The 17827-nt window shown below is 32.8% G+C and overlaps 1 protein-coding gene across 1 annotated transcript in view; it reads left to right on the plus strand.

The window, feature by feature from the left end:
- The window catches only part of UTRN (utrophin), a 674836-nt gene that overhangs the window by 168864 nt on the left and 488145 nt on the right, over positions 1 to 17827 (plus strand). Inside the window, exons 4-9 of the mRNA XM_044675452.1 lie at positions 5578 to 5670; positions 7634 to 7711; positions 9406 to 9498; positions 11752 to 11924; positions 15084 to 15199; positions 16259 to 16416. Coding sequence (XP_044531387.1) covers positions 5578 to 5670; positions 7634 to 7711; positions 9406 to 9498; positions 11752 to 11924; positions 15084 to 15199; positions 16259 to 16416 — 711 coding nt within the window. The remainder of the gene's footprint in view (positions 1 to 5577; positions 5671 to 7633; positions 7712 to 9405; positions 9499 to 11751; positions 11925 to 15083; positions 15200 to 16258; positions 16417 to 17827) is intronic.

The raw sequence follows: 17827 nt of genomic DNA on the forward strand, positions 1-17827 counted from the left end.
TTATGCCCCTGCAGCTGCAGCCATCACCACCACCAAACTACTACTACAACTACTACCACCACCACCACCACCACCACCACCACCACCACCACCACCACCACCACCATCACCATCACCATCACCATCACCATCACCATCACCATCACCATCACCACCACCTTAGTATGCTCAAGTCAATGCTGAATCATTAATAAACACTCTTGGGAATGACTTTTAACAGTTGAGTTTTTAACTATCTGGAAATATAATCTGATTTGTATTGTTTTTACATTCTCTAAAGTCTCAGCTTCTGCTGCTGAGTTAAGACAGGCAAAAATTATATATGTCTTTTGTGATGTCTAGAGATAACATTGAAACCCTGTGATTTCAAGGAATAAAAATGGAAAGCCATTGGTTTAACTAGAATCTTTGATCAGTAGTATGTGGGATAAAATGAAAAGCTTAAGGGGATTTTGGACTTCTGCCATGTCTGCCATGTCTTCTTGTCTGAATAGCCAGTCCCTTTAAAGCAGAAAGGAGTTAATTTGATTGACATGATTTGCTCCTTTCTGGTATTCAGCCTTTTTTAGGTGGTTATAAATTGATTTTTATCCTAGGATTGAAACTTGATAAATCCTTGTTGTTGTTAAGGTTCTGATCATTCCCATCATTAATTAATTGGCATCATGCCATCCTTTTTGATTTTCTAAATAGAATCACTGCATTTGATTTATTTTAGTGTCTAGAATAGTAGAGTGCTATAGTGGATGGAGCATTAAACTTGGAACCAAAGTAACTGGTGCTGTCACTTAAGACTGGTGTGATCTAGGGCAAATGACTCAAGGCCAAGCGCCTCAATTTTCTTATATGTAAAAATAGAATATTGATCTGGCATGGCCTATTAAATCCCCTTCAACTGTAGATCTAGATTCTTTTATCCTATCACTTTAGAATTTATTTTTTAATCATCAGTAATATTGTTGGACAGTTCTTCAGGTATTTTGGGTTGGCTAAGCACCTTTACACCATAGACAGATAAGAGAGCTTCTATTAAATGTTTATAAAACTTGGAAAAAATACCCTGCAGTCAAATCATTTTTTTTATTGTTCCCTCCTACTGTAAAATCCATAGCTAAGCTTTATATGGCACATGTAAAAATATATTTTCCTAAAAATAAAACATAGTACAAACTTTATAAAATAAAGCTCTTCTGCATTGTGGATGTTAGTTGACATCCCAGATGATCATTTTTTACCTTTTGAAGTGCTAGAAGAGAATTCTCTAGTTCCATTTTCTAGTGGATTGACTTGAGTTCCATTTTCCTTTGGATTTATTGTCTTCATTACCTAAAAGTAAAGGTGACTTTGCAATTTCAAAAGGAGCTTAACTTATAACTTCTGAGTAAATTAATTGATGGAATAAAATAGCTCATTTAAAAAAATTGCCTTATTGGCTAAGAATATTGGGAAATGTCCTCCTAGACAATAAACACATCCTACACAGTTGGACCTCCCAATTCCTAGTTTTTGGTTTTTAATAATTGTGGTATTCACTGCATGAAAGGGCAGAGACCTTCATTTTCCTATACTTTAATATAATAGTTTGTTCCTCAGTGACTCTCACAGAAAATTTGCCTCCATAATATCCGAGATTCCAAAAAAATGGAGCAGCAGCTTTTTTTAGTTGAATGACAGGGAGAAACAGAGGAAGGACTTAGCTTAGAGAAGACATGGTATTGGTTTTGGAGCAGGTTCCATACTGTGTTGAAAGGCTTATAACTTGAGAAGCCAGAGAACAAGGTAGAGAGAAGGAGAATCTCATTCATTATAGAAGGTATGTTTTCTCATTGAGGTCTTACATTTTATTTTTTGGAAGAATAAAACCAGGGGAGGGCCCTGTCCTTCCTGGCTTCATTCATAATGTACAGTTTTGTAGAGTTGTGTGTTAGTGGTGAACTCCTGGGGAGTAAAGAGAACAAATTCTCTTTTATTATGCATAGTGGCAAGCACATAGGAAGGCTCATTAAATATTAGTTGAATTGAAAAACTGTCTTCCTTGTATTTTTTTAAAAAGTCATTACATAAGATTTCTTAAAAAGAAAAAGAAATCTAAACTGAGCTGAAAACTGGCAAGATGCATTATTTTTTATTTTTGTTAGAAGATGACTTTTGACATTTCTAAATTTTTTCCCAGATCAAATTCCCACGTATTGGGCTTGTGTTGTGAAAACAATAGACGTGTGTTTTAATAATTACTTATTATTAATTTAATAGTTACTTAATAGATTATGTTTACTTTAATGTGCAGGGTTCATTATTAAATTGATCTACAGATGGAATTTGCCCTTTTAAGGTCTTTGAGACATAATGACTTCTATTCTAAATTTTTTATTCAGTGAGCATTTATTACATGAGTACTCTGTGCTGGTCCTGTACTAGGTGCTGGGATTTTTTGTGGGGATCAGGGAATGAGGGACTAAAGAGAAAAAAGTGAAAAGTTTCCATCTTTCTCTGGAATTTCCCAGCTCCAAATGAAGAAACTTCTCCTACTTGTATAGAAATGCAACTGACTATCTTAAAAAGTATTATCTCTCAAGCAATTAGGCAGCACTGTGGATAGAACACCAGGACTGGTGGTGAGAAGACCTGGGGCTAAATCTGGCCTCTGACACCTCCTAGCCTTGTGACCCTGGGCAAGTCACTTAATCCTCTTTGCTTAGCTCTTGCCCTTCTGCCTAAGAATTGTTACTAAGATAGAAAGTACTGGTTTAAAAAAAAAAGGGAAAAATTGTCTCTGAAAAGTATTATCTCATAAAATTACCAGAGGGCATTGAGAGGTTCATATTTATTCAGCACTTACCTTATCACAGCTAGCATAGTGATAACAACAATAGTATTTCTGTAGAGCATCAGATTGCTTTCTCCCTTATGCTTTAATAATAAATGTTACCTTTATATGTACCCTGATTTATGGAAGCCTGACATAAGAAAATGGAAACAAAAACCAGATGTGTTTAAAGTAATTTTTTCATTATAATTTTTTTCATTTCATAAAAGGATTAAATACAGTCTTTTAGCATAGTAATTTCCTTCACCACCACCATCAGAGCAGCCAATATTTATTTAACACTATTTGGTTTAATAATGATAGGGGTGTGTGTGTGTGTGTGTGTGTGTGTGTGTGTGTGTAAAGTTGGCAAAGCACTGTTGTAAATGTTACCTTATTTCATCCTCACAACAGCCTTGGGAGTTGGGTACTGTTATTACTCCCATTTTACAGATAAGGAGATTGAGGTAGACAATGTTTAAGTGACTTTCCCAGAGTCACACACCTATTCAGTTCAGGTGTTTTTCTCAGTATACCCTGTGATGTGGATAATAGAAGTATTGTTATCTTCACTTTATGGTTAAAGAAACTGAGGCTTAGACAGAGTTTAAGTGACCTGACAGACACTGAGACACTAGGACCCCTCTGTTTTATATGTTGTATTTCCTCAAGTTCCATTGAGACAGAGAACATGCCAATAAATATTAAGTTCTTAAGCATTTACTTAATTTGTGTTTAATATGTGCCAGGTACTGAACAAGGCTCTGAGAATGTAAGTATATGCAAAAAGAAAGGCATTTCCTCCCCTGAAGAAGCTTACATTCTAATTGGAGTGGATTTTATTTAATTTTGGTGTCTTCCTTGGTCCATAAATGAATTACCCAACATATGACAGCAATCGATAAATTTTTACTGAATTTATTGAAATATCTGGAATTGCTTGTTTAAAAATAAAATTTGAACTTAATTATGAACAAACAAACTTTGCAGTATGCGAAGACAAGAAGAGGGTTGCCTATGAAAATGTGAGTTTTTATACATACTTGTTTTTTAATAGAATCATTGATAGAGCAAACACATAGGAGGAGAGGGAACTTTTGCTTCCAGTATTGTTTAGTCTTGATCACTTCTTTTTTCTCCCTTTTAAATCCTTACTTTCATCTATGAAACAACTAAAGAAGAGCTAGGGCTAAGAAAATGGGATTAAATGACTTGCCCAGGGTCACATAGCTAGGATGTGTTTGACTTGAAATACTATCCTGGACAAGTCACTTAATTATTATGAGCCACAGCTTCCTCATCTATAAAATAGGTGTATGTCATGGTTTAATGATGGGCCTTTAAGGGGCTTTGTAGAAGAATTAGGTTAGTCAGTGCTGGAATCTCTATAACATATATTTGATTGTTTTTTTCCCCCCATACACACAGAAAGCCCTTAATAGGAGGCAGTGGTTTGAGGTGTCCAGGGAAATGATAGGGAGGCAAGGAAAATGGGAAATGGGATAGTGAAGTCGAGAAATATACATCCTGGGGTGTTGCCAGGCAATGAAAGGATTTTAGGCTATGGTAGGAAGAGAGTGCAACATGGTCTTGCAAGAAGAGGCTATTGCATTGTCAGACCAAGGTCTCCCTGCTCCTCCTGGTTACAGTGAGTTTGGACTCCTGGGTCTGTTGTCATGCTAAGGTGAGAGTGAGAGAAAGAGCCTGTGATTTTATGTGGGAATAAAGAGTGAAAAGCAGTACTAAGCAAAGAAAAGATTTTGCGAAACCAGGATTGAAAAAATTGTTTTTTTATAATTGTGAATTTAGGTAAATTAATTTCCTTTTTGAGAAAAAGGACAGTTGCTATAGTTATAGATCATGTTAAAAAACATTAGCAGTATTTAATTTGGGAGAGGGTGGTTCCTAAGCTTCACACTTCAAAAGAATTTCAGTCATTTTAGGAATCTGTTCTTTTTTTTTTTTTTTTTCATCACAGATAATAAGCATTTCCTTGGGGAAGCAAATACTTTTTTGTTTTCCATAGAGAAAAGAGTAACCAGTTATGTCAGTCTATCCTCTTTGAGTGGACTAAATTACCTAAAAAAAGATTATCTGACAAAAACAGTAAATATTCATTGGAATGTAGTTGCAGTCTTTTAAATTTAGAGTTGTGTTCTTTTGCAAGTTTTTTTTTTTTCTCTCTCTCTCATTGGTATTTCTTCTAAAGAGATGAATGCTTGAATTTATGTACCCAAGTCTGACTAAGTCATTCCAAGATCTGGGGTTCAACTTATTCCTATTCTGTCACTTGTCAGAAGAGAATTATCTGATTAAAAACAACTTTAACAACATGTTTTAGTAATACCGTCACTTTATTTTTCTAAAGCACATTACAGTTTTCAAGGTGAATTCACATTTTATTTCAGTTTATCCTTCTTGTGAGCTGATGAGGTATGTGGCTAGCAACACCTATCCCTTCTTTCACAGATAAATTAGGTGAAACTCTGGAGGATTATGATACATTATAATACACACATTATGATACACTTTTAATGATCATTTAAATAGTAGGTGCATTTTATAATTGAACATAAATGAATATATAAACATATACACATGCACATATACAATATATACTCAGACACACATATACAAATACATATAACACAGATATGTGCATATAAATATATATGTATACCTACATATAACTAAATTTTTTACTTGCTAGTTGATTTAGATTTATTTTCAGCTTCTATGTAACCTCTTACTTTATTTTTTTGATTTTATAGAGTGGAAAACCACCTATCAAGGATATGTTTACAGATCTTAAAGATGGAAGGAAGCTCTTGGATCTTCTAGAGGGACTCACAGGAACTTCACTGGTAAGAAAAGCTGCATTTTAAGAACTAAGTTATGGACTAAACATTTTTTCATAATGAGGGGAGTGAGCATTGCCAAGTTATTTTAGACATAAATGTAGATGTAGTTTTAGTGATCTTTTCTCAAATTATTTGGTCGATTGTCACTCATTCTGACATCTTAAGAACTTTACTTTTGCCACGGATAAATGGCTGTATTGGTATTAACAATATATTGCCCTCGTATACAGAATGAAAGTAATCATGGTGCTGTGTCTGCTTAGGGAGGAACCTACTTAAATAAGACTATGTTTTCATTATTAAATTCATTATTAAATTAAATTCATTATTAAAGTATAAAATTCAAATTAAACAAAATTAAGCATTAAAGGGTTTAGAATTACAAAGAAAGGCTAGATGAGATAGGATGATTTCATTAGAGATTGCCTCATGTATGTGTGCATATTTTGGATATAATTTAAAAGTATATGTGCAATTATGCAATTAATTATATATATATATATTTCAAAATGTTTATTGGTTTTATCTTAGAGTTTTAAAGTTGACATTTATTAAAATAGCAATAAACTTCCTTTCTGTTAATCAGTACATTCTTAATAAGTACTAGTTTTTACAAGTAAAGGGGATTATATTCCATAGGCACACTTGATTGTCTAAAACCTTGTTATAAGAATTGGAAAAAAAGAAGAATAGTATGCATTGTTGGAATTCCATCATGTGGATTTCTCTTTTCTGTGCCTTATCACTGTTCTCCCTGCTTCTTTTCTTCTCTCTTTCTTTCTATGCCACATGGACAGTGACTCCCAGGTTCTTATTGTAGGCATGAGGAACAGAGAAAGAACAGGGGAAGGATGCCCCCTCTCTCACTGGCTCAGAACCTACGCAGAACCATGTAGTCTTTTGTGAATTTCACTATTTGGAACTTTATTTAATATTTAAGTCCCCACATTGTGGTTATACTGGCAGCCAGACTTGGCATGGCTTCTGACCTTCTGTCAGGAGGCTTTTCTATATGAATCAGCATCACGGTGTCCTTTTTAGAAAGAGTACAGGGCATCTAGGTCTTTAAACCAAATGTGCTGAATTTAGAGGTTTCTGAATTTAAGGAGAGGGGAGAAGGATAGGGCTGATGACACATATTCCTTCAGGAGTAGAAAAAAAAATAACAGTAATATAGCATTATTTTACACAATTTGGGGTAAAAAGAGACTTTAGATATCATCAGGTCTAAGGCATTACAGAAAAAAAAAATCCCCTCTACAACATTCTTGACAAGATGTCATCTAGCCTTTTTGTCAACACTTTCAGTAAAGAGAAACCCCCTAAAATCCTGAGAAACTTTGTTTCATAATTAGAGTACTGTAAATCTTAGGATTTTAAAATTAATATTTTTATCATTAATGGTAATCATTTTATCATTAATTATTGAGTATAAAGTAATTATTTTGATATCAGATGACATCCTGGGATGACCTTCTTCTCTTTACTCATAGTAGCCTCCTAGATGTGGGCACATTGAGTGTCCCAAGCTCCTTTTCTCTTCTAGGAGGCCGGTATTCTTTTTTCTTTTTTCTTCATTTTAACTAAGAGCATGCTTCATGCCCTGGATGCTGGCTGTCCTGCCTTGACTTAGGCACAAGAATTCCTGATTGCAATCCTGGTTCTTTTCCATATGTTATTTCCTTCTCAAATGCTTCCAGATACTTAGTCCTGAGAAGGCCAGAGTTTCATCTTATTCACATTGTGTACAAGCCCACCTTTGCCAAAAAGGAACTTTCTTCTGAAAGGATTTATTGGATATTATAGTAGTCTAAGCACATGCACTGCATGATAACCTGTGCATTTAAATTAATATCTAACAAATTACAATAATAGAAGTGTCTTTCTAAATTATAATAACAGCTTTTTTATTGCCTATGTAAGAAGAAAACCTTCAATAATTTTTGTTTCTGTTTTTATTTTCTAGCCTAAAGAACGTGGTTCCACGAGAGTACATGCTTTAAATAATGTCAACAGAGTTCTCCAGGTTTTACATCAGAACAATGTAAGCATGGAAAGATACTTTAAACTCACAAATAAATGATTTGTTTTATATGCTAACTACTTATATGGTGGTCTTTATTTTAACCTATTCTACAAGTTTGGTAAGGTAAGCCTGCCATATATCTCATGTGTCACATAAAGACAATGTAATAAGATTATTTTAAAAATAATAATTAAAAATAATAAGTCAGTGAAAATAATGTTTTTTAAAATGTATTTTAGAAGGAATGTGATTGATAACCAGGGCAGCTAAGTAGTACAGTGGTTAGAGTTCCACTGCCTCGAGTCAGGAAAATCTGAGTTCAAAATTGCCCTTAGACTTAGCTACATGATCCTGGACAAATCACTTAACTCCCCTTTTCTCAGTTTCCATATGTGTAAAATGAAGTGAAGAAGGAAATAGCAAATCACTCCAGTGTTTTTGTTAAGAAAACCCTAGTTGGAACCTCAAAGTATCGGACATGACTGAAATGACTGATATAAAAAAAGTATCAATATATTAATAAATATACTTAAACTAGTAACATTGGCTAATGCAATTCCTTAGGAGATACTTTATATGTTTGTATACGAGAGTGTATATATATAGGTATATGTGTACATGTATATGTATTTAAAATTCAAATAAGAAATTTCAGGAATATAGAGGTTAGTATTAAGCAAAATTAGGGATTCTAAAAGGAAATGAATATAAAATTTCTTAATTGAACACTTATTAGACTTTCATTGCTCTTAAGTAATGTTGTTGACATTTATATATAGTAGCAAATGCAATGAATCATCAATGTTCTTAAATAATCATAGTGCTAGCCAAGACTTGTGGGCGTTTAGGACTCTTCATGCCCACTGACATGTAGGAAAGCATCACTTAGTTTTATGAAACAAAACATTTACTGTTCTTCTGCAAGTTTAATTTTCAAGTTTTTTTTTAAACACATTATATCTGCCTGCAAGTTATGATAAAAAAAAAACTAAGCTTCTTTTCTATGACTTATTATCTAGTCATTTGTTCTAATAAGTAGAAAGTTACCCTGTTGTTGCTTTTCAAAAGATATAGAATTTGATAGCTAAGAATAAAAGTAGTGATAATTTGTCATGATGGGCACTGCTACCATGGATACAGATGTGGCTGGTCTTGAGCCTCCCATAAACAATTTAATGAATTTCTGTGGCCATAAGAATTCCACATCTGGTGATTAACCCTCCGGTTGCGAGGTTTTTCAGATTTTTTTTTCTAGACCGTTCCTTAGATGAGAGGCACAGAGTCCACCAATGGGCTATATTTTTAGACTTTTCAGCTTGGGGGGAGGTCTTGTTGTAACTTGTCCTTTGCTGATAGAGCCCTTGTGAAGTAGGAATCAACTATGAATTGAAGCATTGAGTAGTACCTTAGTGGAGTCTCTAGTATTAAATGTCTTTCAGTAACAACAGTGTTGACATCTGGTTTTGCCTCACAAATATGATTTCTCACATTATTTAGTTCAAACCACTAGATCTTTGTTTAAGAGAAAGGCAGGGGCATATCTACTTTATGTTCATTTTATTCAAATTTGCATCTTTGTTACAAAGAAAGGATTTTGTTTGGTGTAAGAAAAAATGGAAGGAGTCATTGAGGTGTTCCAGTAATGTGTTTTTTGTAAGTACTCTATAAAGTATTGACATAATTAATTTTAGGCATTTTTTTCTCCCCCACAGGTAGAACTGGTGAACATTGGAGGAACTGATATTGTGGATGGAAATCACAAACTGACACTGGGCTTACTTTGGAGTATAATCTTGCACTGGCAGGTAGGGAAATTATAGTCTGTTCTTATCTAAAAATAGATAATCTTTAGGAATATGAGCCCTCCAAGCCTATATTTTCATTTTTCCTGCCCTGTTTTTTAAAAGTTTCTAATTTTTGAATAATAGAAGAAAATTTCACCATATTTTAGATCAGAGATTCTTAAACTTTTTTTGTGTTTTAGATCCCTAAAGTAGTTTGGTGAAGTTTCTAGATCCTGTGTCAGAAAAATGTTTTTCGAATGTGTAAAATATATTATGTAGCATTAAAAAGGAAATTAATTCCATTCAAATAGCACTAATTTTTTTTAGGATGCAAATAATTTTATCAAAGGTGAACTGTATGACATGTCCTTTAAAGATTGAGGACAGAACATCATGCCATTTGCTTCCTATTTTAATAGTTCTACTAAAGGTCATCTTTTTTTTTTGGCTCAAAGATATTTTATTTTTTTAATAACATGTAATAGCAATTTTTAACATATGTTTTCTGAAATTATAAGATCTAAATTTTCTCTCTTGCCCAATTCCCTACCCCTTTTCCAAGATGGTAAGCAATTTGACCTGTGTTATACATGTATCTTCATGCAAAACATACTTCCATGTTGGTCATTGTTGTAAGAAAATACTGATATAAAACCCAACACCCCAAATAAAATTATAAATAAACTAATGCGAAAGATAGTATTCTTTGATCTGCATCTGACTCCAACAAATCTTTCCCTGGAGGTAGATATAATTCTGAAGGACTCATGACAAAGAATGCTACTAGATCAGTGTATTGCTGAGAGTAACCTAACCCTTTCATAGGTCATCCTCCCACAAATTCCTGTTATTGTGTACAGTGCTTTCCCTTCTGCTTGTTTCACTCTGCATCAGTTCATCTAGATTTTTCCAGCTTTTTCTGAAAAGATCCTGCTCATTGTTTCTTATAGCACAATAGTATTCCATCACCAACAAATATAACAATTTGTTCATCCATTCCCCAGTTGATGGATATCTCTATTTCTAATTTTTTGCCACCACAAAAACAGCTGCTATAAATATTTACGTATAAGTAGGTCTTTTTTCCATTTCTTTGGACTTCTTTGGTATACAGGTCCAGTAGTGGTATTACAGGATCAAGATGTATGTACATTTTTACCTTTTGGGCATCATTCCAAATTGCCCCCAAGAATGTTTGGGTCAGTTCACAATTCCATCAGTAATGCATTAGTATCTCAGTTTTGCCACACCACCTCCAGCATATATCACTTCTCTTTAATGTCATATTGGCCAATCTGATAGGGGTGTTGATGTACCTCAGAGTTGTTTTAATTTGCATTTTTCTAATCATGAGTGATTTAGAACATTTTTTCATTTGATTATTGATAGCTTTGATTTCTTCATCTGGAAATTGCTTGTTTATATCCTTTGACCATTTGTCAATTGGTAATGACTTGTATTCTTATAAATTTGACTTACTTCTCTGTAAGTTTGAGAAATTAGACATTTATCAGAGAAATTTGTTATAACAAAATTTTCCCAGTTTGTTGTTTCCCTTCCAATCTTGGTTACAATGATTTTGTTTGTACAAATTTTTTAATATAATCAAAATCATTCATTTTACATTTATAATGCTCTTTATTTCTTGCTTGGTCATACATTCTTCCCTTTTCCATAGATTTGCCAAGTAAACTATTCAATGTTCCTCTATTTTACTTATGGTATCACTCTTTATATCTAAATCATATACTGCTTTTGGCCTTATCTTGGTATAGGATGTGAGATATTCCAAATACCAGAAGTATTAATTATATTTAATGTATTAATTTTTCTTAAAAAGAGTAAAAATGAGTTAAAAATTAGAATACTAAAAAAACAGTTCTTGGACCCCAGTTAAATACCCTTGTTTTATATTTCAATTTCTTTTGCTTTTGCATACTTAAGTTTTATTCTTTCATTTCAGTTTCTTTGTTTTTTGTTTTTTTTTTTTTTTTGTGGGAGAAAAATTCCCCTCCCTTTCTATTTTCTTTTTTTTCTTTTTCCCTTCTTTCTTCCTTCTTTCCTTTTCCTCCCTCTCTCTCTTACAGGAAAACAATTATTATATTTTACTTAACAGCTACTTTGTTATACAGTATCTGTTATACTTTGTTTTAAAAAGAATTATTTTGCTATAAGATACTTATGAGTTGCATGGTATTTATTTAGGAATGTAGAATATCTCTTTTAAGGAATTTACCCAAATGATTGAATAACTCTGCCTTTCTAATTAAATAGGTAAAAGATGTCATGAAAGACATCATGTCAGACCTCCAGCAGACGAACAGTGAGAAGATTCTTCTGAGCTGGGTTCGACAGTCAACAAGGCCTTATAGTCAGGTCAATGTTCTCAACTTCACTACAAGTTGGGCTGATGGACTGGCTTTTAATGCTGTTCTCCATCGACACAAGTAAGTAAATTTAACACAGTTTTAGATCATAAAAGTATAAGGTCATAGTTAAAGAGTTGGATGAAATCTTAGAGATCTTCTAGGCCAAATGTATATGTAAAACTTTGATTTTTCTCTTGTGTAATTATAGCTCCTAACACTCAGTTTGCCCATTTTGCTAAATAATGTGTCATTTTATTGAAATAATAGTGATTTAGAAAATACCAATGGAGATTTTTCTTATATAAGGGAATTCTAAAGCTACAATATAGCTTCCTTAATTTTTTCCACCTACTTTCTAATTTAAACAAAAAGGTTGAAATGCTTGGCATGCTTTAGTCCCACTCTTTAAACATTAGCCAGTCATATGCATAAACAATAGTGCTTGTTAGTTTCAAGTATTCTTATTGCCAAAAATTTTTTTCAAAGGCATTTGAGGAAGAAAAAAGGATTTCAGTGTATTTCAAGACATTTTTCTTTTTTTTTTTTTAAATTCACAGAAATCATGTAGCATTTAGGCTTAGATATTTGTTTTCAAATATATAATAGTGCCCAAGTATCTATTTCCTCCTAATATACTAAGTAGTTTTCAATGTATATTTCAAGTATTTTGAAAGTCACCAATTTTTTATTACAATTGTTTTTATAATTACAATAAATTTCAATTTAGTTGAAATAATCAGTGGTTTCAAAGTTGTGATGTTTATATAATGAGAGTAAAAATGAATTATTGTTTGTGTGTATATGTATACTAAAATACATATACCTGTATATCCATCAGGTCTGAGTATAAATTATACATTGTGCCTCATATTTATTTATTGGTGGGAAAAAGTTTTTATCAGTTAAATAAAGACAATAGACTGTTCAAATATTATAACTTTGAGCTATCTTGTCTATGTTACTTAGTTATAACATATTATATGTATTTAGCTATAGCAAATTTAATTGACTTTCTAGGAAGAATAGTGATTTTAATCATTTTTTCTAACTGACCTATTTTTGCTTGATAGCAAAAAATGAAAATTAAATTGTAATGTACAATGGGCTTAAAGAGATAATAAAATGTGCTAGTTATCTTGTGACACTAGTGACCATAAAGAAAACAAAAATATAAAAAAAATTATGATAAAATACTTGATGTTTTCCTTAACAAAGTCTGTTGTGTGCATTGATGTTGATGGGAAGGCTTCATGGTAAGAATTTGAAAATAAAGAGAGGCCTTAACTTTGTGATATCTTCTTAACTAGCACCTACATCTAACATTTAAGACTTAAAATAGTATCTATTTAAATTTAAGATTCACTACAAGAATAATGATGCCTGTTTCATTTATGGGGCAAAACTCAAAGTCAGTGGTAGCTAATAAGTTATTCTACTTCATATTGGCATCAAAAACAACATCCTCACATGGAGAATATGGAAAAATGTATTGCATGAAACCACTGGTATAATTTATAACAGACCATTTCTTGCTTTAGGTAGCAGAGGAGGGAGGGAGAAAATCTGAATTGCAAAATGTCAGAAAACAATTGTAAAAATTGTTTCTCTATGTAATTGAAAAAGACAATAAAAGAAAAAAAATGTCTGCAGTGATTCCCAGATTTCTTCATTCCTACTACATCTATTTCAAGTCCCGCAATTGCTATTTCTTTTCTTTGCTTTCTCCTCCTAACCTTACTGCTGGTTTGTTTAGCAATAATTATCTTATAGTCAGCTATTTATAGATTTGCAGATACTACTTAGGAAGAAATTTCAAGATATGTTTAGCATACATCCTTGTATGTAGAAGAAAAATGGACATTAAAGCCATATTTACTAATGGTATGACCAGTTTTTTCTAGACAAGAAATGAGTTTTGTATACACGGAAGGAGACTCCTGCTTCTCATTTTTTAGATACTTATACTTATTTACTCATGCTAATTAGCTGCTTGATCTTATAAAATCAATTCACCTATATTTATAGTGGACTATCTTAGATGTTGGGTGAGATGGAAGTTTAGGAAAGATCTTCAATAAAAACTTCAATAAAAGTCATGGCTTAGAAGAAGGAGATGATATGTCATGTCCACAAATAACCAAGAGAAGAAACTAAATGCATAAGACTTTGAAGAAAAGTGCATTGTTAGCAGCTGTACTGGAACAGTCATTGCTTGTTAGCAACTCAAAGATGCTTTTTTGGAGGAGGGTGCTATTTTGAGTTGATTTTAAAAATGTGAGTAGTGATCGAGCAAGTGGGGAGTGTTTTGTTAAAGGAAGACTATTCCAGGTGTAGGGCACAGGATGATGAAAAGCATAGCTGTGAGAAATATGGTGCCCTTTATGAGGGATGGTTAGCTAGAAGTTTGAGTAAGAGAGATGAAAATGGAAAGATAACCTAGGGCTAAGTTTTGGAAAGTTTTGAATGTTAGGCAGAGAAATTTGAACTTTACTTGGTAGGCAGTAAAACCAACCAAAGGAGTTGATCTGAAGAATGATATGGCCAGACAGATGCAGGAAGAAATTTAGCCTGACCACAGTATGATGGATTATTTTGAGGTGGAGAATGGACCTGGAAAGACATGTTAATATGTTATTACAATAGTCCAGTGGATGGTAGTGGGAATCGTTTTGAATGCTGTGGTAGTGGCAATAGAGAGAAAAGGATAGATAGCCATAGAAGTTCATTCCACAGAGACTGGCTACTGATTAGATATGAGAGATGATGTGGATATAAGAGATGATGTAAAAGAGTCAAAATTGGCTCTAAGGTTTTGAACATGGTTTACAGAGTGAATTACTGGCACAGTGAACAGAAGTTAGAAGGAGCAACCGTTTTTTATTGCAGAAAATTAGCCCATTAGCCAAAATGAAGGCTCATAATTGGGCAGCTAAGCAAAATGACAATTCACTCAATAGGGATGTGACCAAACGTTTTCCTTTAGGGGGTAGATACTCAATAAATTTTGAGTAAACAAATTTTTTTGACATTTCTTTTTAAGAATTATTTTCAAATATTGGTTTATATATGTATATTTCATTTGAGATTTGAAATATATAATAATAATAATTATGGGCAATAGAGATATAGAAGGCAAATTATTACTTTTTAAAATCACAAGACCAAATTCAGCTTTGATTTAAATATAATAATAATTCCATTGTTTTCTGTGTTGACTTTTTTATCTTGTGTTTTCAGACCTGATCTCTTTAACTGGGATAGAATTACTAAAATGTCCCCAATTGAGAGACTGGAACATGCTTTTAACAAGGCTCAAAACCATCTGGGAATTGAAAAGCTGTTAGATCCTGAAGGTACTATACATTATTTTCCTTTCTAATTTTTAAACATTTGAATTCATTTTGCAATTCGGGAAAGTGAGCACAATTGTTGTTTCTTTGAGAAGCATCATATATTTAAGTATATTAAATTTTTTTACTTCACTTTCACAGTAAACATACTTCTGGGCCTTGAATTTGAAAAGGAATGGCCTAAAATATTTTTTCTTAGCTAATGACACCATTAAAAACGTTGAAGTATCTATTGTGGTATTGGGTCATTTATTTTTTATTTGTAATTATTTTCCTCCTGGGGGATAGCCTTACCTTTGGGAAAATGTGACAATTAAATAGCTCTCTCCATATAATTTAATGTGAGTTTTATTTGTTTAATTTAAAATGTTAAGACCATAGGTTTCCACTGAGATTTTTACTTAAAATATTTTTCAAATATTCCCATTATTTACCTAAGTAACACTTAGGTTTCAAACAATAAATGCTTTATAGTATTGATATTTTTAGTTTATCATATATGAAAATGTTATTCACTATTTATTTCTCTCCAGCTGAAAAATTGAAGTGTTTGTGTATATAATGTACCATGTATAAATAACATATAACAAACAAATTTAAAATTAAAATGTAAAAATGTTAATTTTTTTGAAATTCCATAGCACTACTTTTTGGGACTATATGATATATATGGGGGAAAATATTTAACTTTGTTTACTATCACCAAAATGTTTTGCTAAAAAAGCCAACATTCAGTAGCTACTTTTGGCTACTGAGAATCAGACCACATTATCTGCACACATGAATATGAGATAGGATTACAGAACTTTCTGCAAAACTTCTGGGTGAAAAATAAATAAAAATAAATATTTTTATGTTTCTGATCATATCATACAGATCAATAATTTAGTGAGTGATAATATTTCAAAAAAATCATTTATTAACTTCATATGCTATTGGCTAGGTTCTGCTCATGTGCAAGCAGGATTACTATTTGTAACTCTGAGTGATTACTCCAATATGTTCCATCCACATATTTTACACGAGAAGTCTAAGTTATTTCTTATTTTCTTCTATTTATAGATGTTGCGGTTCCGCTTCCAGACAAGAAATCCATAATTATGTATTTAACATCTTTGTTTGAGGTGCTTCCTCAGCAAGTCACCATGGAAGACATTCGGGAAGTTGAAACTCTTCCAAGGAGATATAAGAAAGAATGTGAAGAAGAATTTTCTGTACAAGTAAGTAGATGAGAAATCATAGGTCTGGAAGATGATTCAAAGGTCAGTGTAATCTAACCCTTCTCCTTATACTTAACGAGAATTTTGAATCTTGGAGTTGTCAAGTGACAGATCGTCTCCAGTTGAGGTAGCCCTGAACAAAGGAAGAGTTCAATTCAAATGTGATTTCAGACATTTCTACCAATGTGTGACCCTGGACAAATCACTTAATTTCTGCCTCCATTTCCTCAAATGTAAAATAGAGATAATAAAAGAACTTACCTCTCAAAGTTATTGTGAGGCTCAAAAGAGATAATATTTCTCAAGCACTTAGCACAGTGCCTGGCACATTGTAAATGCTATTTCATCATCACCATCACATCCTCCTCCTCTTCCTCCTCCTCCTCATTATTATTATTATTATTATTATCATTATTATTATTATCATTACATTATTATTCACATGCCTAGTAACTTCCCTTCCTTCCCCTCCACTCCCCTCCCCTTTCCTTTCTTTCACTTTCCTTTCTCTTTCCCTTTCCCTTTTCTTTAATAATGACATGTATCAGCTTCCAAAACTGATTTTCTTTATCTAGAATATTTTCCATGGTTACATGATTCATGATTTTTCCCACCTCTCTTCCCTCCCCACTCCAAGAGCTGACAAGCAGTTCTACTGGGTTATACATGTATCATTGTTCAAAACCTATTTCCATGTTATTCATATTTGCAATAGAGTGATCTTTTAACATCAAAACCCTAATCACATCCTCATTAAACTACATGATCGATCATATGTTTTTCTTTTCAGAACTATTTTGAAAGACTCCAAGGTCTTTTGATAACACCATACTTAGATTTCAATATTTGACTCCTTTCCTGCTGTCCTTCTAGTCTTTCTCCAAAATAATAGAATTAAAAATAAAATCAAGCAAAGTATGCCATTAAAAAGTAAGATAGGCTCTTTTGCTTTTTTTAAAAAACCTTTACTTTTCACCTCAAAATCCATCCTATGTATTGGTTCTGTGTATTGATTATAAGGCAGAGGAGCAGTTAGGGCTAGAAAGTGGGTTTTAAGTGACTTTCCTACAGGGTCACATAGCTAGAAAGGATCTGACTCCAGATTTGAACACAGGAACTCCTGCCTTTAGGTCTGCCTCTCTATCCATTGAGCCCCTAGCTGCCCTACTTTTTGGAGAATAACAAAAAAGCCAAATTCTAAAATTAACTGAAATTTAATCTCACCCAAAATCAAACAAAATGTGGAGAAAGCAAGCAAGTGAACAATAAAAATCTATGATGAGCACTCTGATAAGGAGTAGATAGGTGCACAAAACTTGGATTCAGGAGTTCTGGTTCTGCCATTAACTAGATTTGTTATCTTAATCCAGTTAATCCCTTCTCTGGGATTCAGTTTCCTCATCTATAAAAT

The sequence above is a fragment of the Gracilinanus agilis genome, chromosome 4 (genome assembly GCF_016433145.1).
Source record: "Gracilinanus agilis isolate LMUSP501 chromosome 4, AgileGrace, whole genome shotgun sequence".
In the NCBI taxonomy this organism is placed as follows: domain Eukaryota; kingdom Metazoa; phylum Chordata; class Mammalia; order Didelphimorphia; family Didelphidae; genus Gracilinanus; species Gracilinanus agilis.